At 40.4% G+C, this 19,960-nt stretch overlaps 1 protein-coding gene across 2 annotated transcripts; it reads right to left on the bottom strand.

The window, feature by feature from the left end:
* Nucleotides 1-1,239: 1,239 nt before the first annotated feature.
* Nucleotides 1,240-19,688, bottom strand: THOC1 (THO complex subunit 1). Of its 2 annotated transcripts, XM_030239464.2 has the most exons (22): nucleotides 19,585-19,688; nucleotides 18,453-18,526; nucleotides 18,285-18,345; nucleotides 17,311-17,377; nucleotides 16,143-16,261; nucleotides 15,441-15,489; nucleotides 14,834-14,929; nucleotides 14,486-14,568; nucleotides 13,919-13,992; nucleotides 13,216-13,324; nucleotides 12,040-12,171; nucleotides 11,562-11,662; nucleotides 10,265-10,331; nucleotides 10,043-10,093; nucleotides 9,328-9,398; nucleotides 8,448-8,471; nucleotides 7,919-8,014; nucleotides 7,560-7,625; nucleotides 5,536-5,619; nucleotides 5,180-5,327; nucleotides 3,595-3,673; nucleotides 1,240-1,693 (listed from the first exon to the last, which is right to left on the bottom strand). In XM_030239464.2, the coding sequence occupies exons 1-22, from the start codon at nucleotides 19,630-19,632 to the stop codon at nucleotides 1,398-1,400; spliced, it is 1,995 nt and encodes a 664-aa protein (XP_030095324.1). In that variant the 5' UTR covers nucleotides 19,633-19,688; the 3' UTR covers nucleotides 1,240-1,397. The 2 variants fall into 2 exon arrangements, with proteins under 2 accessions (XP_030095324.1, XP_030095329.1); XM_030239469.2 differs by lacking the exon at nucleotides 8,448-8,471 and having other exon boundaries at nucleotides 19,585-19,687.
* Between the last annotated feature and the right edge of the window lie 272 nt (nucleotides 19,689-19,960).

The raw sequence follows: 19,960 nt of genomic DNA, 5'->3' as shown, positions 1-19,960 counted from the left end.
CTGCACAGCTTCACCTGGGCGCACACCAAAGGCCTGGGGCTCCATTTTAAGTGGATGCTTCCAGGCAAGTTCTGCCCATTAAGGAAGCGCCCAAGGCTCTGTTTCTGCAGGTCCCACAGAAACACCTCCAGGGTTAAAATCTTGTTCTGCATCCTGTTACAGGGGAAGGAGGGATGGTGTTGATGCCTGGTTGCTGCTTTGTGGAACTACATCCTCCCACTGTCATCCTCAATTTTCCCAGCACTGAAGCTGTCAGTCACACCTGCACGGCTCCACTCACAATATGCTCAAGTCCCTTGACCAGTTGAAACTGGTGAAGTTCATACCTTCTACCAGCCCCTACCTGCAGCAGGAGCTGCAGACCTGGGCTGTTATTTCCAATAATTTTCCTGTATCTCTGCCCCTACCAACCTTCACTGAAGCACCCTAATCAAATTCCTAATCACATTTAAGTCCGAAGGGGGGCAGCAGGCACAACTCTTATCAATGGCTCTGCAGGCAGGAACTCTGAGGTAGTAGCTAATCATGCTGCAAGTTCATAGCTATGAGTGAACAGCTGAAGAAATACACAGAAGAGTTCAGTGACAGAAACAGTACACAAACTAGGCAGACAGAAAGTTGTAGCCAGCTGCCACTTAACACCCTTTAACAAAAATTTAACAAAAATCCCTCACATTTTAAGGGAAAACAGCTTGTACCCATCTACAGACAACTATGGCCTTAAAATGAAACCTTCACAGTAACCTGTGACAAAAAATTTCCTTGTTTACCAGTACTCAGGAGTGTTCCTACACAGCCAAAGAATGAGAAGCTAAAAAGAATCACTAACAAAAACCAGCATGGAAATCCCATGATCATTGACTGAACCAGTGCTTCGGTGGGAAAGCAGGACAGCACTTCTTCCCTGGAAGTCAGTGCTGTGCCTTGGAGCACCATCACAACCTTCTTATTTTACCTCTAACAGGTAGATTTTGAATGTCCCCAGCTCCCATGACCCCAAAGAGTGACTCCAAAGTCCTTCACACACAGTCCTTCCCTGCTGTGAGCAACGAACTTGCCAATTCTCTGTCCAGTGGGAGCAACCTGAGTTCAGCTGGTGCGAAACTGGCCCACAGCCTGCCCCAAAAGGTGCCGGGACTCTCCATCCTCCCCTTCATGTTCTACCACCAAAGATGAAGCTTCCTAGTTCCAGGCCAGGGCAACTAATCCTTTTCTCAGACATTCTGGACAATCCAACAGTAATATTAAAAAGCTTTATATCATTTACTGAACATAAAATACCTATCAAAAATCTGTTACCTAGCGACAAAAGTAACAATTATCAACGGCAAGCACCAGAGGAGTCACAATTACCAACACCCCCAGCCCCAAGTCAGTCAGCTGGCATCTGAGGCGAGTTAGCTGCTGCCTTCGGTGTCGTTGGTGAGGCTTTCGGCCAGGTCCCCGAGCCCTGCTTTGGTCAGAGCCGTGATTAGGTTCTCGGGGGTGGCGTGAGAGCCCTCCTGATCCTGCCAGGCCACCAGCAGCTGCTTGGCTCTCATCTTCACGTCCTCGCTGTCCAGCTCAATCTGACGGATGTCAGACTCCTTCATCTCCAAGTAGGGGGCCAAGGCCTTCCACTGCTCCCCCAGCCTGTTGGCAAAGGACTCGATCTGCTCGCCCGTCATGGCTTTGTCCCGTTGCACCTCTGGACCTGGGGAAAACAGAGAAGGCATCAGCGAGACACAGGGAACATCTCCAGAGACTGCAAATGAATCCTTCCCATTTTAAATCCTCTGTTTACTTACTGACAGACTGACTTACACCTTTCCTACAGCTTTCCAAACCTACTCAAGCTCTGAGAGCAGATTGTTACAGGCGTTTACCTGGGTTTCAAAACCTATGTCCCTTAATGCCCATAATAAGGAAAATCTTGCTTTTTCTGTTATCTCCTATTATATTGAGAGAAGTGCCTGAGTCTTAAATACATCAGAACTGCCTCCTCCAAATGAAGACAAGGATTTTGACTGACAAGACTACAGTTTTCAACACAACTCAATTATAACATTAAAAAACAGAGTGATCTTTAACATTTAGGTGTGTTTTGGAACTTTTTAGTCACCTTGCTCAAAGTCAACCCAGGTAAAAAACCTCAAACAAACAATCCCAGTTTCATTCCCTTTTTTCTCATGTTCCTATTGGCAACAGGGCTATGACAGTAAATGTCATGTGTAGTCAGTACTTTAAGGAATTTTCTGTCATTCTGGCATTGACATAAGAACCATGAACACTAAGCTTTGCTGAGAAGCCAAGTGCTATAGTGATTACAGATGGGTTTTCACCTTCATAGCTTATCACAGTCTACAATCTACAGCTTACCACCCATGTTTATTTCAACAATTTTAAAGAAAAAAATCCCAAAAACTGAAATACAGAGAAATTAATCATACTCCTAATTTTTAATAAAATATATTTTATTAAAAAACAATCTCTTATTAAAAATTAGTCCCTTCTTGTGCCACCTGAAGAGAGGTGGCACAGAGTAGAAATTTCAAGTGTCTCCAGTCACAGTCATTTATCTGAACTAAAGTTACATTGAGGAAAAGGACAAAAGATGCAGAACAACAAACCAATAAAAGCCCTCAGATAATTTCCCTTATATCTAAGCACAGCAGACCATGGCTCTGCCATCATTGCTTTAATACAAGATTTAAAGAAGGATGCAAATCCCACACAGTGACACCACAAAGAATTAGCACTAAGCTGAAGAGGAAAGTACTTCTCTACTACTGCAAAGGAGACTGTGGAGAAGGTCAAGTGCTGGATGGAAATGGGCAACATGAGAGAGATTCACAGAAGCCCACAGGTGGCTTTCCACTGACAGAAAACAGCTTGCAACAAAGCTGCCAGAGGTACCCAGTATCCAATCTGCCTGTGCTGGATCCAGGAGCTGGTACACAGGGTTACAACACACAAGGGAGAAGGTGCTGTGAGATGAAGGCATGAATGAGGATGGAAGAGGGCAGATTCACAGACAAAGGAGATGGGGAAGAACACCTAGGAGCAGGACATGCCAGGATTAAAGGCAAGAGAAAGACACAGATTGTGGAGAACAATGAGTGAGATGATGTCAGGAAGGTTGCTCTTCTCCCAGAGAAACTTTTGCCTTTAAGGTATTTTAAATGAAGAAGTAAAGATCTCAGAGTTGGAATATATCCTTTTTGAAAGTCCCACAGTTACTACCCCAGAAGGGGCTAGGGGAAAGTGCTTACCCAATGGTTAAAGGGCAGAGAGAACAGAAAAATGGGTGAGGAGCACTCACACAGCTGACATTTCAGCCATGAACACCCAGTGACGCTGGCAACATAGACCACATAGCAGAAAAGGTGAAAGAGGTTCCTAGTGAAAGTGCTAATCCAACAGGTTGGAAGCTTTCAGCACTGTAGGCCAGGACACTGGGAGGCTGCTCCTGTGTCCCAGAAAGGCTGTGCTTTTGGTGCTAATGCACTGGGGTAAGCAGGACTGATGGCTCTCAGTGGAAACTATGTTAAAACACAGATTCTGCAACACACATCAAGAGAAAAACTGCAAAGACTGAGAATATGCAAATCTTACTTTCATTGTTTTCCTTTAATAAAGCATCATTATCTTCCTCATCTTCATCTTCACCTGTTTTTATTTCTTCAGAAGGAGGCTACAATGAAAGAACTAAACATCACTGGATGAATTTTGTGTTCAAAGAGAATTTCTACAGCTCTGTCCTTGTCTCTGGAATGTGCGTTAGAATGGAAAGCCTGACACAAATTCCCACATGAGAATTAAAAATCCCCCAGAGTCTCCTAAACACCAGTAAGTTCTAATAAAACAAATTACTAACCAAAAAAAAACTCATAAAAGCATCCACTGACTTAATAGGAATCTTCCTTTTCATAGTAGCAACAACTAAGCATTCCATAGTGAGCTTTATCACTTGCTTAAAAAAAAAAAACAACAAAACCCAGACAACCAAATTTAAGACCACTATCAATGAGCATTTTTAAAAAAAAATCATTATTATTGTTATTTGCTAATATTATTCCACACTTGGAAATTCCCCAAAGTTTATGTACTTTCAGACTTCTGGAAGGTGGCAATCAAATATATAAACAACAAACTTTTCACTCCCTCATTCAGGTACAGATCAGCCAAAAGGCTTCATCTTTTTCATTTCAGCCATGGGCCTTAGGTACACAGTTGTTTCTTGCCATAGCACTTGGCACATGACAGTAATATCATCAGGAATATTGCATGCAGCCATATCTTAATACATTCAACAAATTAAAATCCCCACACTTTTTCTAAACTTGCTCTTAGCTTACAGTTAACTTTGATGGCTGGACAACCAAAACAGCCATATATTAAACTCCAACTTTTAGACCTCACATTACACAAAAGGAAGCTCTCAGTAGAGAAGCAGGGGTTTGCATCTGCAAGACACTTCTGGTTTGTGCTAATTTAGAGGTATAGAAAGTGCCCTTTCCCCACTGGTAGCCTCTCTTATCACTGTGTATAAAGGCCCCCCTGGACTCAAATTTGTACTGATGAACAAGCAAAGGGTTAATGCCTTAATTTTACAGCTCCACAAGGTTTATTCTTGTTTTGCATATTTCAGAAGACAGGGAGCTGAGAAAAGAACTCTGGAAAACCTTGCTGTAAAGTTCTGGTAACACAGAACAGCACCACCAGCTGCACATGCTGCCTCTTTTCCTGCCATCCCAGTATATTCATGAGCCATGATTCTGCCTTATACCTTCCACAAAATCTGTCTGCACTGCAACATGGAATCCAAGCAGTTGGGTTAATGTATATAAGTGTATATATTCACACACACATACATATAAAAAAAAAAAAAATATATATATATATGCATACACTCCTGCCTACCGACAGGATTGCCACAGCTGGTTTTTTTCAGAGTACAAGGCAGAGTTCAATAGTTACTAGATTAATCAATGTTACTCAATTTATTGTTTCTGGGATCTTCAGAGATTAGACTAATTTGACTAATTTTATTTGTAATTTTTACTTCAGTGTATAAGCTTTTTTCCTGACTTTTTTTTTTTTCTTTTTTCCCCTCCCCCTCTGTCTGCAGTGGACTGCAGAGGGACAACCAGAAAGTGAACGAATTCAGCATTTATTATTATAGGAAAATATTACTTACAGGCAGCTCCTTGGCTAATTTGATTACCATGTTTTCTAGATATTCAGGTAAACTCTTGAATTGTTGGTTTGTTGGCTGGAAGAAGTGGGGACTTCTGCGTGCCAGAAGTCTCAGTGCTCTCCAGCCATAGTTAGAATTGTTCACAGCTCTACAACAAAACACAAGTTTGATTAGTAAAGTCAGGCATCTATAAAAACACGGAGAAAGATTTGAGACATTTAGTAATATAATTCTGTCCAAATTTAATCAGTTTTGGTACATTTCTGGAGTTCTACACAGATATTAGTAATGTTTGTTTTCTTTAACAATCCAAACATGAAATATTAAAATCAAGTGGAACACAGAGATGGACATACTTATACTTATTTTCAACCATGTTTTCAGGGTCTGCTTGTTCAATAGCTTCCTCAAAAAATTCCTCCAGTGTTGGCATATATTCCCTTAAAAAAAAAAAAAAAAAATCAAATAAGGAGCTTAATATGCTTCACAAACTCCTCAAAAATAGACAGTCTTTGTTCCTTCAGACAAATCTCAAGCTCATCCACTGAGGAGAAAAATACAAATCCCAAACCAACCCGCTCAATTTTAACAATTTTAAATAAGCAAAGAAACTGTTTGATACATGTTGCTATAAAATTATTTACTGCATAACCATTAGACTGTGCCAGCAGTTGCTAGCACTGTCTATGATATACATTTAAACCTCCTGCCATACAAACAGGTGATATCAACATCTGTCAACAGCATTTGCACTGCTCACTAGCTCTCAGTAGTCTAAAACGGTTGCTAATTTTGTGCCATTTGACAGCAGCAAAACATGGCTGTCCCTGCCACCCCCCACCTCAGTTCCATCTGCTCTCACAACCGCTTGTGGTTGGTTCTGACAGGTACTCAAAGCAGCACAAAAGGAACCCTGACCTAAAAACAGAACAGAAATGATACTTCACACCATCAGGATGGTTTGCTGCTGAGAAGACTCTACCCAAGCAACACAGATTGTGTGAGAGCTGAAGGTTACTGAGAGCCAAGACTCTCAGTGGTGCTAAGCAAGCTCATAATAATCTGTATTTCTCCTACCTAACGCTGAAAGAGACACACCTGCTTTCTGCAAAGGAGTCTAGTAAAGGGCTGGAGCAGGGGGTGAAGCACACTGGTCTAAAAATTCACTTCAATTTTGTTTTGAAAAAGGCATTTTGCCCAGGGCAGCAGTGCCCATGCATCATCACTGACTACTGGAAAAAGCCAGCACCTTGAAAACCCATGAGTTCTGCCATATTATTCCCAGAACAACCATCCAAAAAGGGGACAGCTAAGGAAGTATTACCCCATTTAAATGGAGAAGCGAAGAACCAAAGCAAAAAGCTACACTTACTTGACCACATACAGTCACAAAGCCCATAAAAAAAACTTGCAACTGAATCTGGATGCCATGGGATCTATTTCCTGTTTACCACAGCATGCATTTTCTTTGTTTATCTATATTTGTTAAGGGCTTTATTTATTTATTTTTATTTAAAGACATTGCAGCAGAATACAATCACACACATGGAACCAAAAGCTTTGGTTCCAAACACACCACCTTCATCCCTTGGCCTAGTAAAGGCATGTATCCTGTCAAAGGCCTTCCTGTAAATCCCAGCCTCACAAGAAAGGAGGGCACTTCCTCTGCAAAGCTCTGAACCTCTAGAAAAGCAATTCCTCCACCCAGGATAGCTGCACAGCTAGCACCTCTCCCCACACAACCAGACTTTACAGCCACTACCAGCAGAGTTCTCTTTGGGAACTGTCCTATTCCTTCTCCAAATTTTCTTACTCTGCATCATGTCTGCACAGTAAAAGAGATTTTAGTATCTGTAACAAAGAAAGTTGTGTAGCAGAGTACATTTTAAGCATTTCCTACAATTGTGCAAGCATAACAACTAATAACTACATTTCTCTGTATCTGCCCCACGAACAAACATGGTATGTGCTGAAACAATGCCTGGTAGCCAATTTCCTCTTATCTAGCATTGTTTAAAGCACAGGCCTGCTTGAAAATAATAGCCAAGCAGCATGCTAACTTCATCAGAGACAGACTTGGCAATCTTCCTTCATTATATAAGGTAATTATACAATCATGTTCTACAAAATGGGAGTTTTCATCTGGTTTTCAGCTTAGATTTTACTAAGCAATGAAAATTACTGGCAGCATAAATACTCGAAGAAGTGAGGAGAACTCTAAAGAGGTTTCAGGGCAAAGATTCACACAACCACCTTCTCTAAAGGTGTGAAATGCACACCTCCTAAGATCATCTTGTACATCTTCCTTATGCCAATTTTGTAACTCTCTACAGTGCTAATTAGTTAGCTTTAAACAATGACACACCCCTTTTTTACCTACCTACTCTCAGATTTACAGGCTTCCATGTTATCAGGACATAAATTCCAAAGGCGGGTCAGTTCCTCGCTGAAAAGAAAAGCATGAACACACATTGTTTATGTTCATCATTCTATCATGCCCCACTCATGGACTGTTTTAAAGGGATCTGTAAAAGATGGTTATAAGGAAAGAAAGCCTACTGCAAGTTTTAAAGGAGTGATATATCCTTTGGCTGTTCTTTGGCAGTTCCAGAGTTAAGATGTTTGAAAATTGGTGCATAGAAAAAATGGGGAGGGGGGAAACCCCAAATACAAAATCCCCCAAACCAACTAACAAAGCCAAACCCAGAAATTTTGTAAAGGAAAGAGAAACCAACATACTTCCCCATGAGGATTTTTTTGTTTGATCCTTTTCCTAAGAAGTCCTCTGGAGCTGGCCTCTTCCTCACAGGCCTCATTGGCTTAGAATCAGGAGGTCTAAAGAAAAAAAAAAAGAAAAAAAAAAAAAAAAAGAAAAAAAGCTCTTTAGTATCAAACCAGTAATATCTCAAGAACAAAAAAAGCTGTTTCCCCTTCACCTTTCACCTTGAGATGGTGCCAAGTTAAACCATAATGAAAGGACCAAGGGACAATGAGTCTAAGGGTAGAAGGAGGCAGTGGGGAAAAGGAGAGAGAAGGCAAAGTAGAGATAAAGGATTCTGCCAGACACCAAAATTAGCTCCCTCAAAAATGTAAAGGTCTACCAGACTCCCAATAAACAGAAGGAAGCAAATCACAATTGTGCCAGCAGGACATGATCTACCCTGCTGCTGGGATCATGGTTGCAAGGCCATGGTTTCCCCAGCTGCATCTGATTTCATGGGATTAGACAATGGAGATCCCAGAGCACTGAGGTTAGGGCAAAACCTACCCAAGCTGAAACTCTGGATGAGATCTAAAGGAGACAGAATATTTACAAAAGTCAAATTTCATAATTTTACTTCCCCATAATCCCCCTCCAACAGTGATTTCTCTCTTCTAACACCCCCCTCCCTTGTATTTACGAACAGCTTAAGTCATGAAGAGGTGGCTGCACCTCATCTCTCCAATAAAAAGGAATCTCCAAAGATACAATGACCCAGATGCTCCTTACCACAAAGAGGCCACAGTCTTTGTGTACAATGAAGAAGGGTGGAAGACAAATGTTTGGTCATCCCCTCAACATATTCAAGTAGACATATGGAGTCAAAGCTCAAATTTTGCCTCTAGTTAGTATACGGGAAACTTTTAGTGGTGAAAGTCATCTAATTGTCATTTGCTTTAAGGTAAGTGATCACTATCAAGCGAAAAACTAATAAATAAATTGTGTAAGAGAACTGTTACACAAACTGCAGGTACGCTGCCCTGCCAAAACCATAATGCCAAAGGCTTCATTAGAGGCAATCCAAAGGGATATATGGAAAAGTCAGGCACTAACCACTTCAACCTAGGGTCTGCTGAAAGCAGGAAGTGGCAAAACCAGCTCCAGTCTCTTGGACCACTGGATCCTCAGTACCACAAAATACTGTCCTGAGGCAATGCAGAATGCTTTCCTGAAAGCCCACACACCCATAACCACCTCTTCCCTGACACACTGCAAGCCTTACTACTTTTGGCAGAAATCTAAGAGCCTGCACTCACTGAAGGGACAGGCAACTGTACAGATCTCCAAGTTGTGTGAGTGGTTAATACACACCATGGGTACCAGATTCTGAAGTGGAACAACCATTTCAAACAAGCAGCAGAAAGCTTCTGTTTCATAACACAGTTACCTTTCTTTCACAAAGCTTGGGCAACCCTCATTTTTCCAAGAGTTCCAGTTTTCTTCAGTATTTAATATATGCTGTAGAAAGACAGAAAGTATTGCACATTATTAGGGTCATAAGCACTTGACCCCAAAGTTTTAATCTGAGCTATTAAAATTACGGGGAAAATTTTGTTCTAGGTTGTGTGTTTCAGTCACTATCTTAAAGATAATCAGTATAATCTTAGGCAACTGGTTTAATTTATGCAAAAATAGTGTAACTTCTCTCTTCAAAAATTGATTGTGGGAAAAGCTTTATTTCCCCTGGTCTAGACAAAAAAATAGATGCAGTCAAAGTAAAGGAAAAAAAGAAAGCCAAAAGATGACTTCTTGGGTTTTGATTAATTTCACTTGTACTTCATTTCCATGTTTTTGGGCACAGGACTCCTATCTGCAAAAACTTTAAAATATTTTTTGCTTTCCAATAACCCATCTTCCTGTATGTACACATGCACATACAGGCATATCTCCGCTTCTCCCGCAAAGAAGGAAAAAAGAGTATTAATGAAAACATGGGATAAAATATGACTGCAAAATAAAAAGACATTATAAGACCATTTGTTACTAGGATGAAGTAAAAATTTTCTCAGATATAAGAGGTGTGTTCCAAAAGCTAGTATAAGCTGAAACTGCTTTTTTATGTGCTATATAGACTTTGTTTAGGCAGGCATCAGAACACTTACCTCTACCATTTTTGAGAATCTTTCCCCATCTGGAGGATTTTCTGAAAGAAGCTATGAATGGGAGAAAAGAAGGTGAACTTTTTGCATTGTATCTGTTGCAGAACATGTAGGAAAAGAACTCCAGAGAAAATGGTGGTTACTACTTCAAAGGTGGTTGATACAATATTACACACTTAATATTTTCTTCCGTGTAATTTTTATGAAAGAAGATACTGTACCAACCTGGTAGACTGCTTTTGTAGTATCTTCAATCCAAAGAGACTGTTCATCTGTTAGAACATAGTTTGAACTGGAATTGAAAACAACAAAACAGCACATCAGAAAGTGTGCTGGAGGACACATAATGCATACTATATACCTTCTGAGGGGTGTTAGAGGGGATCTGAGGAAAGTGCTTTGAATGTGATCTGCTCTGGTCCCAGGGCATTTATTAGTTTGTGGAATTAATTAGATGTGCTTTCAAGGTGTAGATTCACCCAATAGGAAGCCCATTTGAGTCATTCAAGAGCACACCTTGACATTGGACCCAAACCACAGCAAATGGGCACAATGAAAAGATTTATCTCAAAACCACTCACCAAGTATTGTACTACACCATTTGTATCTCATGCCATCCTTGACCACCAGTAAGTGACTATTTATAATGAACATTTTAATGCAATGACATTGAAATGACTGTCACCTCAAAAGGACTGAAGTGGAATTCAGAAGATCTGAATTCTATTCCTTCTTAGCATTAGACTGCCTTAATAATCTGTAGAATTAGGATAATGAACCTAAGTTACAAAGTTCTTTGAGAGGTGCTTACAAAAAGCAATATATAGCAGGTGGGACACAGCTGCCTTGTAAAGGAATTATGTGCACATATGGCCCAGGGCACAGGAAATTAGAGAGAGAGGTTTTCTTCAGAATAATGTTAGAGACTAGGAACAGATGGAGTTTGGTTCTATCCCATGAATTTATAAAAGCAATATTCACCATTGCTATTTCTTGCCATTTGAGACAGAGTTCTGCAGTACACTAAGAAAAAACAAACCAGCAACCAATGCCACGTTGCAGAATCAGTACAGATTCAAAATGATGCCACACACAAGTACCTTGCTTGCACTGGTCTTAACAGCTTGGTGCTGCCAAGTTCAGTCTCCTTCCCTCTGATGGCTGGCACTCACTGTAAGCAAGTTTTAATGACCTCTACTTCTCTGAGACCCCAAAACTCACCAACCTGGCAGAAAACTTACTCTGCAAAGATGAACAGATTGTGGTTTTGCCTGTATAGTAAATGGCACAAATTTGAGCAAGTCCAATCAACACTACAGCATGGGAGGGCAAAGAGTCAGGCAGAGGAACAGAGAAATTAATTGAGACCTCTGCTTTCCTGCTGTAAAATAACTTCAGCCACACCCTGTATTTACCAAGCTCCACAAACTCAGAATAAGTAGGCAAACTAATGTAAAATATTTTGGTTTATCTCCAAGTTCCCAGTTCCCCACCCCCAAAACACAAAGTATTTTCACATTACCTTTTAAATTTGACCTGTCCCTTTAGATACTGAAATAGTATTAGGTACTGCAATAAGATGTGACGACGGAAGTTACTGTCACTCAGCTGTAAATCCATCAGCTAAACAACAATAAAAAAGCAAAAGATCTTTAAATATTTACTCTTTTAATTTGTCTGTGTAAAGGTAACATTAGAAATGAAATCCAATAAACAAATGGCAGCATTACTGAAGACTCTTATTCCAGAAATAGAAGCCCCTGAGTCATTAATTAACAGAGGCAACACACAAAGAATAAAAGAGAAAAAGGAATAGAATAAATCTACCTAAATAAAGCAGCCAAACAGTGTAATGGGATATCCAGAGAAACTGTGGAGTCTCAACTGGACATAGAGCTGATCAACTGCTCCAGCTGAGAGCTCTGAGCAGGGAAGCTGAACCAGACATAGGTTCCTTCCAACCTCCATTAGCCTGGAATTCTGGAAGGGAAACCACGTACCTTTTCACTAGTTAGGAACTTGGCAAAATACACATGCTCTCCTCCTGTTTTCAGTTCTTCCAACTTCTTTCGGGAAGCCTGAGTGTCGTCCAATTTGTAACTTTTGAAAACAGCCAAAACTTCTTCCGAGTACTATAAAACAGTTATTTACCACATGAAAACAATACTGAACCTTTGCAGACCTAAAGCCAAGCAAGTAAAATACTTGGTAAATCTGCTATCAGCCCAAGCCATTTGTTACTGATGTGCAGGCCTGGTCTGAACACCACAAATGAAGTGAAAGTGTTATCATGTCAGAATATTTAATCATACAGAATACTTAAAGTACACTAAGAAAAACAACATTTTGGGTTCTGAACAATGCTTTGCTGTTTAAACATCATAAAGAAAAAATGTTCACATGATGACAGTGCTACAGTAAAAAATTTCATCTGAAAGACTTAAGTCTGGCCTTGATCAGTTTCTGAATTGCACCTGTGGTGGTTTTCTGTGGGTTATTTTTTTTTTGGCCCCATTAGTAGATGTCATAAATTAGATTTATATTAGGATGTCTGAGCAGATGTCACCTCTTATTACCAGAACACAGAGAACGAAGATTAAAAAATAACTAAGCTTCTTTGAATTAAATAAATACTGAGTGACAAATTTTGAAGAAACAGTACCTTAGCAATAAATCCTCATCAATATTCATACTAAGCAAAACTGAAACAGCTGGCTGAAGGGGACATTCAAGTCATTGCTTCTACAAAGATATTTGCTTTGTTAGAAACCAGTAATCTTTGGGATGCCACTGGCATCAGTATGACTACTGAAAAATAACAGCAAGGACTAGATAGAGCTATTTATCTTCTTGGGGTAAAAAAAACCCACCCAAACCCACAACTTCTGCTTTTTGCAGCTGATAAAGCACAAAAAAAAGTACCTCTAGCACTGTTGCAACATATGAAGCATTTCTGATGTTGACATACATTAGGGAATTTATTGTACATTTTAACACAATATATTCATTTACTGAAAAAGGCTCACTTAAAAAACAGCAAAATGCATTTCCTCATGCACCATCATTTTCCAGCAGCATGAGCCTTTGAACTGTTCCATGCTTATGCAGTCACTGCCACTCATGTAAAAAATGACCTTTACTTAGGCTGAATGGTTGAGAGCATGAACTCAGATTACCTTAAGAAATGTTTTCCATGACACCTTCTCATAGCACTGCACAGGATTTCTAAAATAATCTTGAAGTGACCAGAATTTTCTATACAGGTTATAATCTATTGGAATGGAACTGTGGAAAAAAAAAATGAAAAAAAACACACTGAAAAGCAATATATTATATTCAAGTTCCCTCAGGAATGTACAACCCCAGAAAACATTATTCACTTTGGAAGTATATTAGTGAGTCAGTAGTGAACAGTCACAGAGGAATCTGTAACTCAAAATTTGTCCTTGTAAGAATTTTCCATTCAATCTGTTGTTACTTTCTCATCATAAAAGCAAAAAAAGTACACAAAAGTGATCTTAGGAGCTTTTCATTATCTGTGGCACGAAGGGGAACACAGCTTTTTCTCCTTAAGCAAATACTCAAAATCTCTGAATACACCTAATCACAACAAGTTTTGTGAAGGGAATTTGTAAAACTGTCAAAACCAGAGTGGTTCTCAGCCAGGATATACAACTTTTTCAAATCTGTACATTTCTGTTTTCCAGACAACCTAAACAATTAAGACATTGCCAGGAGCCTTCACTGATTAGATACATCTAATCCTCAGAGAGCAGAAGATGAGGAGAAATCGGACCATAACATTTAAAGATATTTCCCAGCTTTTTTCCTTTTATTTTATAAAGCTTTGCTTCAGCTTTTAAATTTCTGTCAGCTCACCAACTCGTTGGTGCTTCATCATCTCCCATTTCCCCTTCTTCCACATCCATTCCTTCTTCCCTCTCCTCGGTGTGCTAAATAGGAAAAAAATAATTTAAGATTCATATAAATGCCACTACAGTTTGCACAGAGCTCTCCTAGTGTGGTTTACTGTGAACATTCAATTACATATTAGATCAGAAAGCTTAAGCTGGTAACTCAAAAGATCTCTGAAGTATTATTACTGTAATACGTGCAACAAATTTCTGTCTTAATGCAATGGTAGCCTCACTTCTCCTGAAAAAAGCTGAAGAGACAGCTCTGTCCTCTGCATACTGTGGGGAAAACTTTCCACAGTTAAGTGACAGTACTCATTCCTCACAATCAGACCTGTCTTTTTCTCCCTCAGAGTGCACAGTTTAATGTTCCAGGTAAACTAACAGGCATCTGGGAATGCCTATTCCCAAAACAATAGCTTGGTCTGGCAGAGGGACAACCAAATGATGAACCTACAGTCCCAAACACTTTTTGTACATACAATCTTACACATTAACCGCAGAATCAATTAAATGACATAAGAATTTTCACCTTCTGTCCCAGAGTGCTCTCATGTTCATTGGTATTGAAAACAGTGACATTTTCCAGGTTAAACTGACTCTGTAGGTTAAGCCCTGTGAAAAACAAAGAGAAAGTCTTAAAAGCTGTAACATTCCCAAGCCTGTTTATGAAATACTGATACTCAATTCTCAGAGCATTCAAAACTTACATTTGAAATCGAAGCAAATAAAGTCACAACGCCACAGACAGACACAAGAACTAGGATGTAAATGCAAAGTGATTTGGTCCAACTGGATTTGGTCTGCAAACATCATTGACTTTAAAGGTTCAGCTTATTTAGTCTTGATGTTAAGTGTGATGAAATGCAAAAACTCTTACCTGACTTTTCTGAAAGTGGAAATAACCTAGCCAAGAACAGCTGAATTCTTCCACAAAAGACTGTGTTTTGTGACTTAGATAATCTTCTTAGGAGATCTACATATTCCAAAAAGTAAAGAATATTAGTATTTATCCCTCTTTTCATTTCTCATGTAACAGAATTTAAGACTTGTTAATTACATGACCTGCAGAGCTAAGGAAGCTCGTAATTGTAAATTCAAATGCCAGTGATTCCCTCTGACCAGACATATTTCTTCCAAACGTATTCTGCCAATTCTCCTAACACTTTCAACACCATTAAAAAATAAATTTGAATGAATCCTATTCAAATAAAGCCTTGGATACAGGTGTTGTCACTGCTGAGGAATGACAACACCTGTATAGACATTCTTCTATAATGATCTCCACTGATGAACGGAGTTCCCTGAGGTGTGAATTACTTTTACATTAATAACCAAGAATGAGTATCTGTTCAGTGATGCACCTTTTAACTTCATTACTTATTGAACACATCTGAATTTAAATAAAATTATTAAAATAATTTGTACTTGTTGAGCTAGGAAGTTCTTTAATACTCCTCCCCCCTCCCTGAGAAACTACCACTCACCATTGCACATGCGCAGCAAGTAATTCTTCCCTGCAGAGTAAAATGTGTTCTGAAACAGAGTAAAGGTACTTAGAACATTAAGAGATCATAAAACCTTCTTGGGCAGATTTAATTCAATCACAAGATACAAGCAAGTACGAGTCACTCCTACAGATAACTCTAGATTTGAGTCTTCCCTTACATAACAGGCAGGTCTAAAAAAAAGGCAAGCCCACAAATTTCAAAAAAGCATAAAACACATTTACATCCAGCCTTCATAAAGAAAAACCACGTGTGACAATGAACTGTAAGAACACCATCCACTTTTTTTTCTTGGAATGCACTAATTTTTAGACTCATTTCCTTTATTACTCCATGTATGATTTATACAAATAAGCAAAGAGCACACACAAAAGATTTACAGTGTTCACAATACTGGTGATCTGCAAGAAGAAATTGGTAGATACTTGAATTAACAAGTTTGTGAATGTCAGGGGCCATAATGTTATCTGAAACAAACCAGCCTGAATGACTATGGGAGGAGGTTCTAGGTAGAAAATCCAGGACAGGAAAACACTGAGACAGCAGAATGCTTTTCAGGAGACTCTGGAGCTCCTGACACTTATGTGTCAGCCACAAAGTTAGTTAAATTCTGTTCATTAAAATGGTTCTTGTAGATAAAAGCTTTGGCCAAACTATGCAACATTTTGCAAAAATACCTACCGATTTCCACGTAGCAACATTTTTCTCCACAAAAGTGAAAATTTTGTCACACTGATCCAAAGGGAGGCAATCCAGAACATCCCCCAAAAGCACAAAAGGAGTTGATGCAGTGCAGATACCTATGAGGAACAGGAAATTTTTTATTCAACAAATTTGAACTGAAATACAAAGCAAAGAGAAGCATTACACTTGAGGGACATTTTATTAAAGAAAGTAGAAGAAAGACATTTTTCTGAGTTCCTACAAATCCTAACAGAAAACCTGGGCTAAAATGTGAACTTTCATTAAAGCTATTTCTACACATACTCAAATGATATTTGCAAAAGCTTTGCACTAACATAAAACAAATATAAAAAAATCACTGTTCTAATGACCTCAAAATCTGAAATAATGTCACATCTTTTTGCAGACTGCAAGTGAACTTTTTCAGGCTTCTATATCCACAGTTAGTCCCAGTACACACATCCATGAAGCCCGAAAGCCTTTTCAAACACCACTAAAACAGTGCTCCAAGCCCATCCACCCATACTCTGCAGGCAGTGCCTGCATTCCTCATAGCACAGCTCTTGTTATTCTACAGCTCATAAAACATACATGTAATTGACCTGTACTTACTGAAACAAACAGTTTTTGATAATTAATGTGAACAAATAAACAAAAGGAAGAGAGCAAGAGCCACTTCAGAGGAGAACAGCATGCTGATTTCTGACACAATCTGTTATTGAAACAGATTCAAGTATCTAAAAACCCGCCATATACTGACAGGAGATGAGCACAGATACCCAGGAGATGTCATTTCCGCCACTGCCAAGTCATTTTACCTCTCTGCCTCAGTGATCTCATCTCTGAAATTCTGATGGGAAGCTTCTAATCATTTTAGAGTGCTGGACTAAGAAACTGCTAATCCTGCTGCAACCAAACCCATTCATCTTTCCTTATTAACAAAAAAAAAAAACAAACTAAAAAAAAAAGATTCCAACACAAATGTCACACATATAACCAAATTTAATTATATTATACTTAATTTCTCTTTTGAAATTAACCACTAGCATAAGAGCCATATGTCAACCAAAGATAACCACAGCAGATGATTTACAAAAATCAAGATTTTAAAATTCCCCTAAATGGTCCTTAAAACTGCCAATAAATTTGAAACAGAGATGCTCACCTTCTGTGACTCCATTAATAGCAAGAGAAATAATTGCCAGGAGATTCTCACATGGAGCTTTGTTTATCTAAACAAAGAAAACACTGTTTAAATTCTCCAGTCTGACCATAATGTATCTAACAAAACTAAAATTCTTGTTTCCAAGTAGGCATATTTAAAACAAATACTGACATTCAACTTCCCAAAACAATCTATGAAATCTGACCAATCAGTTAACTGTAGTAAGTTTTTATTGAGAATTAAACTTTTCCTGACTGCTTCCAGCCACTAAAGACCCACATGCACAGAGTCATTTACCTCTGAAAATTAATATCCCACATTCAGACTTCATTCAAATATGATTTGATCATACACTATTTGACTCTTTTCATCATTCTTTCCAGGTGACAAGGCAGCTTTGTTACACAAGTAACAAATCACAAAATAGTTTTGATTTGGGGAGGCCAAAATATCCCATTGTTCAAACCCCCAGGCCAGCGGCAGAGACACCTTTCACTAGCTCACATTGCTGAAAGCCCCATCCAACCTGACCCTGATCACTTCCAGGGATGGGGCATCCACAACATCTTGGGACAGCTTGTTCCAGTGCCTCACCACCCACACAGTGAAGAATTTCTTTCTGACATCTACTCCAAACTTACCCCTTCCACCCACTCCTAAAGTACAGTTACTGAACAATGCATGCTTATGAATCAGAATTTTAAGATGCAGACTTTCATAACTATTACAAAGAACTGCTAAAAAAGACTCAGACAACAGTTCTCACTACAGTGTGATATCTGTAAAATACAAGATTCTACCTACCTCCTTGAAGCATCTGTCTTTAATCTCAATTACCTCACCATCACATAGCTCCTGTTTTTAATAAAGTGTTTTCTTACACTAAAGTAAGTTGCTGTTACATTAATATAATAGCCTGCTAATAAAAATGTGAGGGTCAACAAGAGATAAGCTTCAGCATTTAAAATACTTACTATTTCTTCTTCTACAACAACTCTAAAAGCTTGATCCAAGGTACACTTCTTTTCATTTTCACTGCAAAAGCAAACATTCCACCTTAGTTAGTAACAACCCTCAGGCACAAGATTACCAAAACTTATCTAAATAGGCACTGTTTAAAAAAACAAGTGACCTTCACTTACCTTCCAGGAACTTGGTTAAATGCATTCAACAACGGCTTGATGCTTTTGTTAATCAGAGCCTCTCTGGTGGATGTCTACCAAAATGCAAAGAAAGAAAAGCTACAACACCAGTACAAAACTAAAAGGATCTTTCTCCTTCCTCTGACAGTGGACAGAAATACTAAGGAATCTTTCTGCCACACACCATGTGTTAGTTTACAGAGAGACCTTTGTAACAGGAAGGGCAAATAACAAGCACGTGGGAAATTACGCAAGTAAACTAGTAGAACATCACACCTCAAACCTGGGCTAGCCTGGTGAAAACACCATTTCTAATCAATACACAGGGTCAGGCTCTTGTGACCAACACTGTATCTATCATTGTCTCAGGTGCTACACTCACAGCTTCAGGTGGTTATGATGGTTTGGGACACAGATCAGAGAACACTCTGAGTCAGAAGGGACCCACAAGGATCATCGAGTCCAACTCCTGGCCCTGCAAGGACAGCCCCAAGAATGGCATCATGTGCCTGAGAGCCTCCCAATTTTTTATCACCTGCAAACTTGCATAGGATCCCTGCAAGTCCTGCGATTATGAAGATGTTAAAAAGCACAGGACTCCTGCTAACAAGATGGTTTAAAAATTACCACTTCCTGTTACAAAATCGCTCTAATGGATCGAGTGGTTGTGCCTCGAGCACTTCTGTGCAAATCCCATCCTCTTGTCTGACCACCTGGGTGGCAAGCACCGGGATCCAGGGGCCTGGGAACACACGGAGCCCCCCAGCTCTGGGAAAGGAAAAGCATCCCTCAGGACAGACGGCAAATGCAATACGCCCGGACGTTTTGCTGCGAGGGGCACGCTACACTTTCGTTGTCTTTTACGTTAATTTTCGCTAACCTGAGGACTGATCCCCCCAACCCTTGGCGGAGCCGGCGCGCATCCCGCCCTCACTCCCACTCCCACACCGCAGCGCCTCGGCCGCGCTCACCGCTCCATAAAGGAGCGCCCGGGCCGCTCCCGGCAGCAGCCCCGGCCAGGCTGCGGGCCCGGAGCCGCCGAGGCGCAGCTCGGCCGCGCAGCTTGCCGCCCGAGCGGCAGGGATAGAGGGAAGGCAGGAAGGATGGAGGGAAGGCAGGAAGGACGGCTCACCGTGAAGCGGAGCCGCGCCTCGGGCAGGCTGAAGAGCGGCGGCGACATGATCGCTGGCGGGCGGAGCTGCGGGCGCGCGCCGATGACGCCATGGCCTCGCGGCCCGCCCCCCCCGGCGGGATGAGGGAGGAGTGTGGCAGTCGTCGGCTGTGGGAGCTGGCCGGTCCTGGGAATCCCGGACCGTGCGGGGGGTTTGGGTCGGGAAACACCTACGGGATGCTCGGGTCCAGCCGCTAACCCGGCACTGCCAGGCCCGCCACCTAAACACGTCCCCAAGGGCCGCATCCGCACGCTTCAGGGATGGTGGCTCCACCGCTTCCCTGGCTGGCCTGTTCCAATGCTTGGCAGCCCTTCCAGTGAGGCGATTGTTCCTGAT

This window comes from Serinus canaria, chromosome 2 (genome assembly GCF_022539315.1).
Source record: "Serinus canaria isolate serCan28SL12 chromosome 2, serCan2020, whole genome shotgun sequence".
Classification (NCBI taxonomy): domain Eukaryota; kingdom Metazoa; phylum Chordata; class Aves; order Passeriformes; family Fringillidae; genus Serinus; species Serinus canaria.
The sequence above is the reverse complement of the archived record's forward strand: the minus strand, read 5'-3'. Positions and strand labels throughout refer to the sequence as shown.